Source organism: Homarus americanus, unplaced genomic scaffold (assembly GCF_018991925.1).
Source record: "Homarus americanus isolate GMGI-L3 unplaced genomic scaffold, GMGI_Hamer_2.0 scaffold52806, whole genome shotgun sequence".
Taxonomy (NCBI): Eukaryota; Metazoa; Arthropoda; class Malacostraca; order Decapoda; family Nephropidae; genus Homarus; species Homarus americanus.
The window spans coordinates 8,916,478-8,928,662 of record NW_024720773.1 but is presented as its reverse complement, the minus strand read 5'-3'; the positions used below and the strand labels follow the sequence as shown (position 1 = coordinate 8,928,662).

The 12,185-nt window shown below is 35.0% G+C and overlaps 1 protein-coding gene across 1 annotated transcript in view; it reads left to right on the top strand.

The window, feature by feature from the left end:
* The window catches only part of LOC121861032 (solute carrier family 45 member 3-like), a 33,573-nt gene extending 24,632 nt beyond the window's left edge, over positions 1 to 8,941 (top strand). The window contains exons 4-7 of the mRNA XM_042358515.1: positions 1 to 375; positions 576 to 822; positions 1,122 to 1,345; positions 2,328 to 8,941. The exon at positions 1 to 375 is cut by the window's left edge and continues 316 nt beyond it. Coding sequence (XP_042214449.1) covers positions 1 to 375; positions 576 to 822; positions 1,122 to 1,345; positions 2,328 to 2,585 — 1,104 coding nt within the window. The 3' untranslated portion in view covers positions 2,586 to 8,941. The remainder of the gene's footprint in view (positions 376 to 575; positions 823 to 1,121; positions 1,346 to 2,327) is intronic.
* The last annotated feature ends 3,244 nt before the right edge of the window (positions 8,942 to 12,185 follow it).

Here is a 12,185-nt window from a genome sequence, read left to right as displayed (position 1 = left end):
ATAAATTTATCGATGCAACCCGCTGAAGGAGAGAACCATCTTGGAAAGGATGCTGCCTCTGAAAAAGATTTGTTAATAGTGAGAAAATCTGATACAGAAGTTGTTATGCAAGATAGAATGACAGTGCTTGATCTGACTAGTGATGTGACCATTGCAAAAGACCATCCCTCAGATGGAGGTTATGAGAGCGGGTCCAGTGAATCTGAAGAAACTGCACCGCTTATCCTCCCGTCCTCTGAGATGCTGAAGTGGAGGTACCAGAGGCTCGTTCATCAAATCAATCGTTTACCGAGGATAACTTTACAAAGGCTCATTAATAGTATACTTCGTTTAATATGGAAAATAGTCAAGATTTTACTTTATTTACCGTACCAGGTATGTGTTTTATTTTCACAACAATATAATACTGTTTACTCTTGTCTGTTTATCAGTACTGTATATGTGCAGCATATATAAATTGAATTAATAAATGCAATATGTTTTGTTCTTTATCTGTTTGTGAATTAATTTTTTCACTTTTTAACTCCAGGTTATTTTGTGATTATAAATTAACTAATAGTGATGATCTGCCCCAGATATTAAAATTGCCATTGGACACTTGGAAGAGAGTTACCAATGCTCCTACTGTTCTGCGCCGCCTTTTCTTATCTGAACTGTTTGGCTGGATGGGCTTCATGTGCCACAACATGTTCTTCACTGACTTTGTTGGACAGTATATGTATGGAGGATTGCCAGATGCTCCAGAACACACCAAGTTAGCCATTTTATATGACGAAGGAGTCAGAATGGGATCGTGGGGTCTTTTTCTCCATAGCCTTACTGGTTAGTTTTAAATTCTGAACATTTTACTGAAACATTTAGTATTTAGCCTAATTTCATATCGATATGATTGCTAGAGATCATCACTAGGAATTAGCAGGTTATGTGGAGTGACAGGGATAAACCTGATGGATATTTATGGTGTTGTTGTGGAAGTGATACACCAACACAGACCACCATTGTTACTGTAGTAAGAGGGAATGAAGAGAGAGGTCTGCATTTTACTATTACAGTAATTCTGGCTTGAAAGAATGAAAAGGTATGATAACAAATTGTGAACAGCAAAATTTATCTCATTTCAGCGTGTCTGTATGCCTTTTGTATTCAACAACACATTGTACGGCTGGTGGGTCATCGCACAGTCTTCATCGGGGGTTTGTTCATCTTCACTATCACCATGGCCGCAACAATCATCTCTCCAACAGTAACATTTCTTAATGTTGTAACAGCCTTGTCTGGAATAGGATTTGCTGCTCTTACATCTACACCCAACATGCTAGTGACTCTCTACAACACTGACAGACAGGTGAGTGATATATATACTGTACTGTACTAGATAACTGCAATACTAACAATTAGTTGAGTGATATGTGTTAGTGACATATATTAGTGGCCCTATAATACTAAATGTATGTATATAACTATGATACTGACAGTCAGACTATGTGTTATACTGTATGTTAGTGACTTCAGTACTGATTGAGTGAAAGTTGATTATGGTTCTCCCTTTTCTTAGTATCATTGAGTAACTTGAAAAGAGACTTGCATAACCTTGTGTTAGGTACAGTATACAAGCTTTTTCTAAACATAAATGTACATTTTATATTATTTGCTAAAATAGCATACAGTACTGTACTATATTAGGCTTTTAACCAAGGGAGTATGTAGGGTGTGACAGTAATCTCCATTTTCTTAGAGATTGCCTCCTTTATATGGATGAAAGGTTGGATTAACATTAAGGAGAGAACAAGAGGGGATAGAGAGAGTAAAGGAGGTTTTAAGTGATAGAGAGACTTGGAGATTCCTCTTCCATGGCCACCTCAGAAGGGAGCTTCCTGGAAGAGCTCGGCATTGTTGACAAAATAATATAAAGAGACTTTCTTTATTTTTTTTATTCTAGAAACTTTATTTTTATCTAAATATTCAAAGCTAGTTTGCAATTACTAGACAGTACTGTAATTATAAAAGTATTTTACCACTGCTAAATGCCTGACAGTCATTCAGTGCTATGAATTAATTTTCAAGATATTTGATCTCCAGTCATTATATGAGGAAACATCTTAATACTTTGGTCTTGTGTCATTAACCAGGATTGTGGTGAAAGGTTTCAATCTCTTTTTAATCTACTGTATATCAAGTAAAATCCTTAGGGGAAAACCACATTGTCCACAGATTATGCTGTCCACTGAAGTGTGTACAGGAATGAAGTGTATTAGTGACAAAATGGGCAAAAAGAAAGAGAGAGGAGTGAAACCTTTATACTGACTTGGTCAATATTTATTCCACAGTTGTACCTATGGGATGACAGCAACCAGGATGGGAGTGAGGAAAGAGGACTTGGTACAGATGTAGCAGTGTTGGACACTGCCTACTTTCTCTCCCAGATAGTGTTGTCAGTGTGCATGGGTCCATTAGTAGACTTGACTGGTTCTTCACTGCCATACATGATAGTGGCAACATTAACTGGAATGGTCTCGGTGTACTGCAGTTCACGTGTGGTCTTCACAGATCGTCACTTGAAGCAACTCAGGGCAGGAGCCTTTTAATGTGCTGACCTTAGTGGCCTTACAAACTTTTGTGATGAAGTCAAGTTTATAGAGCTTAAAATTAATGACTGTGGTGTTATATTCATTCAGGAATGATATATGATGTTTTAGTTTAATTTAATTGCCAAGTAATATTAACTAGTTTTATTTACTGTATGCAGCTTTTTTCAGCCATGCAAGCCATATCTTAGTACAGGTATCCCTTGTTTAACGATGGGGTTGCACGCCTGAAAACCTAACGCTCAGCAAAATTTTTGCTAAACTGGGGATAACAGCAAAGTACAGAGGGTGAACAACAGGTTCAAACAGCAGGGTGGTAAACACTGAGTACAGTACGTACTGTACTCCCAAATAATAATAATAAACGAGTTTGTTTTAAACGGTTTCGAAGTTAAAATTTTATATAAACAATGTAGTTCAGAGTTAAACAGTTTCTTGAGCACAAAGTGATCCTAATTCGATCATTTCAAATTGCATATATCAAACATTATCAATAATTGCTATGATATACAATAAAATTGATACATTGCATATCATTAAATACAATAGCAAATATTTTATGTACAAAAAATAGCTCCTTCCACACTCAAACCATACTCTGGGTGATGCCACACAGTTCAGCCGGGCAGTCAAATAGCTGAATCAGGGACGTGTGGCTGTTGCTGCACTGTGTGGATGTTGTGACGTCACATGGGGAGAGGGCTGGGCTGGCAACGTGGTTACAGCAGTCCACTGCCTCCACACGTATGTTCATTCCCATACATACACATCCATGCTCTTCATTTTTCTTATTCTAAAGTTTTATATTTTATTTTATTTATTTCTAAGCCACTTTAAAGTATTGTAGTGATTTTTACACAACTTTTACAGTTTCATCTCATGTAACAGGCCACCTCATCGCCAGTTTTCCACTTCCCAGTGAGTCAATGTATCTCTTAACCGAATTTTTATAAACATTAAGTGAGAAAGTGTGTAAAAAAAGAAATTATCACTGAAGCGAATTAATGTTAAATGAATTAACGCTAAACGGGGGATAACTGTATGTGTAGGGTGGCTAGGCAGGTGTTAATCCCTTGACTCATAGCATTCAGCAGCTAATGAGCTACCCAACCCCCTTGGTTGCATGCTAGTTCATTGAAGGGTTATTAGGTAAGTATTGGCATGTGCACCCATTAATGTATTCATTTTATTGGTTAGTGTGCAAGAGTAAGTACAGTACATAAGGAAGGAGCCCAGTCCTCCTATCTGACGAGGAATCAGACCTGGGACTAATGTATTCATGCTCTCTCACTAAGCCATCGAAGCACAAATATTTATGAAGTACTGTACAGTTAATATAAAACATAAAATGTTGCAAGTTTTTGCTGCATTTTTTATACACAAATAGTATTTGAATTTTTATGAACATATTATTACCAATGTCCTGAATTGAATATAACACAGTTATTTAAATTTGCAACTGTTCTATATAGAATTAAAATTTCATTTAAATTTTGTAGTTGTTTTGATGTAGGATTTTTCATAGTATAGGCACTATTATTTTCACTTTGTAGATCAGACAGTCATGAAAATAAAATGATCTTTCACAAAACAAGCTCTTTCTACACACAATACGAATGTCAAAATCTTGGAAGAAACAATGATACAGACAAGAAGGTCTAAGGTTACCACGTCTTTATGTAATGTAAACTTTTTCAGCGAGGCAAATTGACACAGTGCTTTTCACCACAGTTTGTTCAGAGTGTATGGCTAATTGTACCATAATACTGTACTGTATATATAAAGGACCTTGCTTTCTACATCCTTTGTACAGTACTCATTTTGTATAGTATATACAGTATGTGCTATCAGAGTTCCTTTCTGGATAGCATTAGATGAACAGTAATACACCTAATGTTCAAATATAATTCTTCCATATTTGCTCTCTCGTCCATGAATGGTATTTGTTATCATATATTTTTCTTTACATGTTTGAATCATTATGGCTGCTGAGTGACATGTTTAGAAATGGTAGTTAGTGTACATTTAGTTATATTTTATTTACTAGTAATTATAATTGTAAAAGTTTTGTTAAATATAAAGTTTATTTTACATCAGTTCCTTTGGTTAAATTATACAGTAAGCTCTGCCACAGTCAATCATTTGATTGAATTATCCTAGAAGGTCTAACATGGTACAGTAGTTTGTTTCATTTTATTCTCTGACAAACTCTAATATGGTAGCAGTTAGTATTTTGTCATGTAAACATTCCTTCTGCTCATTACCTTTTGAAACTAAAAGGATTCTGCCACACTATGAATATATTAAGTACATCCAAGTAGTTGTTTTTTGTTTTCCCAATGAGAATTCTCTTTTCAAGGGCAAGGGTTAGTATTTCTAGTGGTTTGTTGTATGAAAGTTTGGTTATGATAAAATTTTTTACTCCTTAGTCCAGATGCCAACTGATGGATGTTGTCAATTTGCCATCATTCTGTCTCTGTCCATCCATCTGTTAGTTTCTGCTTATCATTTTGATGGATTTGATGTAATCTCCTCAAATTCACATCATTGGGTTTTCATCCAGTTACCCTTTCAGATGAGTTTGAAGAGGAATGTCCTTGAAAAAGTTTTCGAGTTCACATGACCATTTATTGGTAAAATTAGCTGAAGGTAATTACACTGCTTTTTAGTGTTCTTGTCAACTTTAGATATCGTAAAAAAAATCACACAACATGTACAGGTGAGACAGAAAGATTAATTTCATAAATATTATGGATTCGGATGATCTGAGGGTACAGTACAGAGATTTGTCATTTATATTACCAGTGAATAAAAAAGGAAGTGAAATAGTGCAGCAAAAGTGGAACATTAGGTATAAAGCAGTAACTTAACCCTCAAGACAACATATTCCAGCTTTAGATATAATAATACAAAATTTCTTTACTATCATTGGGGATGAATTAAATCCCAGAGGAAACACTGGTGTGGATACTGTGAATATTGTTTCCCATTAAGGTTAGTATTTTGTGTGGGTAGTTCTGTATTGTATCATCTCAAGAGTCATGCTTAATATACGTGTACTCTTAAGATTCTCTGTTACTATTCACAGGTTGGAATTTTTCATTCCTCTGGTTTTTATTGTTAATTTTCCTATCTTTTAAAGTTAAAATGTGTTCAGAATATAAACTGCACAAATATGTTCGTAGTGGGTGACAGCATGAATAAATTAGAGTAAATATTTTTGCATATATGGCTTGATTTTCTTTATTTTTCCTGTTGCTATAATTTTATATGTACAGGTATGAGCGTACTTAGCTACACAATATCACAGGTTTCTGGAAATAATTATGTGAACCCGCTAAGCATTTTCATCTGAGAAACTAGTTTGTTTCCCTATCCTTCTTGTGATATCACCAGATTCTAAAATTTCTTGAAAATTACTGTAATATATTATTGGTAAGGGAATATAGACAATATTTATTTTGTTTGAATTACCGGTATACTTCAATAGAGATTATTTTTTTCTTTTATAGGCTTTATATTTTGAATCTTATTATTTTACAATATTTTTACCTAAGTCAATAGGTTGTGTTTGTCCAAAGTTATGACAAAGGTTTTTAATATACTGTACATGGAAGAAATGTTTGCCTATGTTGCCTCAAAATAAATTTTTTATCATAAAGACTTGCTGCATGCCTTGATATTATAACAAATAGGAGAAGTATTTTTTTACCATTTATATTGCACAGACAGGTTTGTTACTATTTTATTTAGTTAAATGGACGTAGCTGCCGTTCGTATATGGTCATGATTACTTTTTGTATCATGAGAGTAGGCTTAGGGATGTTTTGGAAGTTAATTGTGCTTTCCCTTACCAGTGTTCAACAAATGAAGAGTTCAACTGTAATACATTAGTAACACACTGTTTGTGTTCTATGGTTCAGTTACTTTAATAGTATGTACTGGTACTGCTTTGATGTGAAAGGTCTGCAGTGTTGTGGAGTGGCATCAATACAATTAATTTATATTTTATTCGGTGAAATGAAATTAACCCTTTCAATATGATGCCTTAACTTTCTGAGTACAATATCATTGTTCTCCAGGGAATGAGTCTTAAGAAATAAAAAGAGGTAAAAACAATATGTTCAAGGGATTAAGTCATTGTGCTCAAAGGGTTGAGTCATACTCAAAGGGTAAAGATATCTTACTCACTGGGTTGACTCATTGTTGCAGAGGGTTGGCATTGTACTGAAAGGAGTAATGTTTGCAATTAAGATTCAGGAAAGTTGTAGTGTTAGATGACTTTTAATGTGTTCAAAACAGAAAAAAAAGGATTCTCATGATTGCTGTGACCATAACAAGAGGTTTCATGTCCTGTAGTAGCATTGTGTTCATTGTTGCCATCCATTGGTTGCAAATATGTACCGTAATACTGTATGGTGTACTGAAAGCGCAAGTATACAGTATAGACTAATTTGAAATAAACTGTATAGCTTTTATTTCATGAATCTGTTTTTGGTGTTGACACATTTTTTACATAGTGAAGAAGAGTCGCAAATCATTATCCAGTTTTCTCTGCCATGTAATATTTGTTAACATTATGATGCTCATTTTGTGATAATTCTAACATCTTGTTGCATATTTTTCCATTGTACTGATTACCTCATGTGTTCAAAACTAATTTTGAATAATCTAGACAATCATTTAAAACAATAATATTTAAATTTCATTATCAGTCATTAATTTGTTATTAATAGAATGAAAAGGTGAATACAGTGTATATTCTACTTTGGTAATTACAGTATGTCTAAAAGTTTAATTCACAATTTTTTCTAATTTTCTCACCAAAATTTTTAATAGTACAAAATTAAGAACTTATTAATACTGGTATATTTAAAGAAGGCTTTCTCAAGTGTTTCATTGTCAATGTGATATTTTACTACAGTATATCCAGCATCAAAATATAAAGAATATTATATCCAATTCCTTCAGGGTGTTTCTGTTGTGTCTGATAAATAATTAATTAATATTCCATGACACACCATCTGCTGTATTACAATCATTCAAACACTTAAAAATTTACCTTGTCACTGAACATCCAGATATACTCCCTTTACACAAACCTCCTTTCTTCAAGCTTCATTTATCTGTTCTTCAACCACTACATCAAACAATATATTATCATCTCAACCTTATGATACACATTTGGAAGATTTGCATCCAGTCATTAAGAAAGCTATTGCACAATGATAAGACTCTCAACTCAGTGTTCTGAAAGGCAGATATGGCTGACAGGTGGAGGGGGGGAGCTTTGTGAAATATATTGTGTGTGTGTGTGTGTGTGTGTGTGTGAGGCTGGTTATTGTTGATGTGTTAGTTTTAAGACCCTAACCCAGTTAATGCCTCTCACCTGGGATTTGCCAAGTGGATGAGGTAAAGTATGCTAGCTTTAATTAAGGTGCTGTCATTTTTCTTGTTACAATCCTATACAGTATTTCACTCATACATGTCTGAGTGAACAACATTCTTATCTATCATGTCTCTTGATACTTTCAAGTTTGTAAGATTGTAGGAGCTTATTGTAGTGAGTGGGATATTTGGGTGGTAAATTTTTAGATGTGAACTACCACTGTAACCATATACTGGACTGTAGATCTGTGGCAGTAAGTGACTTGTCATAAACTTACTCTGTCAGGCAATGTCAAATAGGTCTATATATTAGTCTTGTTTAGCATTGGTTGCCATGCTATCAGAATGAATTTACACATCCTGTACTGTACTGTTAAATCATACCATTAAATTTTTACTTGTGATAGTTTAACTTAAGCTTTTTTCAGATTGAATTGAGTATTTTTTTTGTGTATAACCTGAAAACACTTGTGTTGTACAGTACTTAACTCTTTTCTCCAGGATGATAATAGAACTTGTGTATTTCCTGGATTTTCCTCTTAATTAACAGCTCTTGTACACATATGGTTGAGATAAAGAACCTTTCATGTAAGGCTTAAATATAGGGATGGAATATTTATAATTTTAGTGGTGGGATTTTTTTTAATTGACCTTACTGTATTTTATTAATATTGTTCATATTTGGAAAAGTAAGAAAATTGAAAGATGAACAATTACGTACAGTATTACAGTCATAATGGTGATGACACAAAGCAAAATACATTCAGATTTTAATATTCACTGCAGTAAGAAGTTACATTTTGAAGAAAATAGCAACATCGATGATAGAAATCTGTTTGTTTGTTAAATTAACAATACGTACTGTATTAGGGTCAGGACAATCAGATAAATGTATTGTATTAATATAATAGTATGGGAAAATGATTTATTTTCATAAAATTAATTTCAATTGAAGTTGATAATTAGCAGATTGTGGTTTAATTTACCTTGAATTTTGTTTTGGGCCATGTCGAGATTAAACAAAGGAGAGAAGGTTTAATGTGGTATTTTGAAGTTCTTTGAACACCTATTAGGACATAGCAATTAGTATTTGTGAAGACCTGTACATTATTTCAATAACAGGCACAGTAGCTGAAAATATTTGATACCAATATTCATACTGGATGAAGAGATTTTAGTGGCTTCAATAATTTTAGATATTGGTACCATAGATTTGTAATTATTTCATCATGAAATTGGTAAATAGAAAAATGCAAACTTAGAATTCTCCAAACCTGGTGAGTGAATGAATTTCTCTGAAAATGTTAGGGATAAAGGTCATTATAGTACTGTGAATAAGAAGGCTTTGTGATGAATCATGTTTATTGTACTGTACTGACAAATTTGTGATATTTGAAGAGCCACCAATGAAAAGCTGTTGGATGATTTTTTTTTTATTAATATATCCGGTATGAAGACATTGGTACAGTTGCAGAAATATGTTCCTACACCCTAAGTGGTAACTTGTGTCTCCAAACAGCCAACCTATACAGCGTTGCTCTTTGCAGACACGGGCTACCACAGGGGGTTGTAAGAACACATTTCTGTTACTACAGGAAGGAATTATGTACTGTAGTTATAAAATTAATAATATACTGTACTATGACAGGTTCTTAGTTTAACAGATTGGTTCTCACTCTATGACAGGTTATTAACCATCACAGGTTCTTTGTCTAACTATGGCAGGTTTTTGGGAGTAGTATTAATAGTATCTGTTGAGACCTAATAAACCCAAACTAAACCGACATAGAGTGACCATCAGGACTGGCTTGTGAACCAGTGACCTACATAGCCTGGTAGTTGAATTATAATTACTAATATGCTCTTAGGCCTTGATTTAAAGGCCTCTTCCTCCAATCTGGCCTGGATTAGAGGGGTTATACTGTATATTGGCAAATGCTTACCCAAATTTTCCAGTCTACCTTTTCATCAGCTTGAAGAGTTGTGTCATCTATGGATTTAGAAAAGTTCCAAATAGAGTAGATAGAAAAGTACATAATTTGGAAAATTTGTGGGGTAGATGGGAAATAGTTGAGGGAACTGCGGGGGACTAAAACAAACTGCTGATGATTGAGGTTTTTTGTGTGTGTAAAGCACCAGGGGGAACTAGACATAATCAGGTCCTTGTGAAAGATGAGTACCACAGTATACATCTGCTACAGCAATAAAAGTAAATGAATAGACTGTCAGATTTCAGATTTGTCACACCAAGGGTTTGCTCTTGATTCTGGCTACTCTGTAGTGCTAAGAAAATACAAGCCAATGAAGTCTCCATGTTGATTTGATGCCATTTTGGATATTCATTGCGATATTACAGTACTTTAAATCAGTCAGTTACATTCATTTTAGATTTCTGATATGTATGAAAATCTAGTCTATAAATCTTGGAGAAATAATGTTGGCTGAAAACCAAACCAAAATATAAAATCTAGACAGATTAACATCAGTTATAAAACAAAAATTGCGAAGAGAAACAGTCAGCCCAGACATATAAATATATTAGTTACCGCTATATTATAAGTTTTCTTTCAAATACATATTCGTTACATTTTATTTGGACGTCCTTCAAGCCAAGATTTTACTTTTATCCCCTTCACCACTGATAGGCTCGTTAGCCGCTTGGGCCATTTACAGCAGAGAGACAGGTGAGATTCTATGATATTCCATCGGTAAGTGTTGATGATGTAATTAAGTTATATCACGTAGAAGTGGAAGTAAGAAGAATGGCTACAATCATATGGTTAACTTTCAGGCTGCTGTTATTCAGGTTTTCCGGGGGTGGAAGCAAGACAAGACTTGACATCAGTTTATGGCTAATATTGACGATATCCTCGTCGCTTCGGAATTTGTTTGATGGATCTTTTACTATGTTTTCATAGGTGACTTCAGACATAATATTCATTTCTTGTTTGGTAGATAAGTAGAACCCTAGACTGGCACTACCTTGTCTTTCTTGGCGATAAAACGGCATGGCGGATGTAAATTGAACATGGCGCAGCCAATCAAAATGAAGAACACTATCAGACGCCCCGGGCCGCCGGCGTTTCCCGCCAGTCCAAATTTCGTCATGGCAAGCAAAAGGCCTTTCCGATCTTATGTGGATATTATTTGTGAATTCAGGGGGAAAGATGACCTCATCCTATAGTTTTCACAGAGCACAGGTTTGGTTTAACTTGGACCTGTAAAACTGTGAAATTACGGTGTTTTAAAATTAATTATCTCAGAAAATTCGGCGATGGTCGTGTCGTCAACAATTACTCCTGCACGAGGGGTGGCATCATGCCGCCTCCAAGTATTAAAGCTCCTTGCTTAGTTTACCTTCAGCAGTGTGGGAGTTCTGGAACTGAAAATTCCGTACATATATTCATTTCCTCTTCAATGCCTTCTTCCATTATAGTTTCACCAAGTTTGCAGCGTTGATGTCCGTCTCTACAACCTGGCCAGGTTAGAGTCCATGAAGTGTAGTTGCTTGTACGCTGAAGAACAAGTTTACGGATTAAAAATTGGGACTCAAGTCAATAGGTCACGAGGTGTCATCCATACTATCCTTTTCGCCACTGATCGGCATGTTACTCCTGTTAGCCACTTTGTGTGGTCAGTCACGTCGCTGTTACTGTGTTTACGCACTGTTGGCAAGTTCTCCAGAATGTATCAGAACCTGCGCCTGTGTTTTTGTTAATATAATTATCGCTTATGAGCTACCTAACCGTTCGGGCGGTTGGTGTATCTAGTGTCAGTTCAGTAGGAAACCCGACCCTGGGAAACCTGTGATGGGTAGGGTCACGCTGGATACCTTTCTCATGTTTCTAGGCCAATTGTTACCAATTGTATCAAGTCAAGTCTGGTCTTGTAAGAGCTATTACTCAGTGCCGTCACAACATTCCAGAACAAGAGTTGGATGATATTCGTTTTTTATCCCAATATGTATTTCGGCGCTAGTAAACGTCAAGTAGGTTGTAAACGTTGGCACTTTTCGTTAATTGACGAAAACCATGATGGAACTGTATGAGTTTAACAGGAACGAACCTCTGAGCAAATTAAACTAAAATTCATCAGTGCTCACTGATTTTTATGCTAAACAAAGCAATATGGCAGCGTACTGTAACAGCATTATAAGAGAAATTGATGAGAGATTGATATCGGGTGCGAGTCAATAGTAGTAGTACATGTATT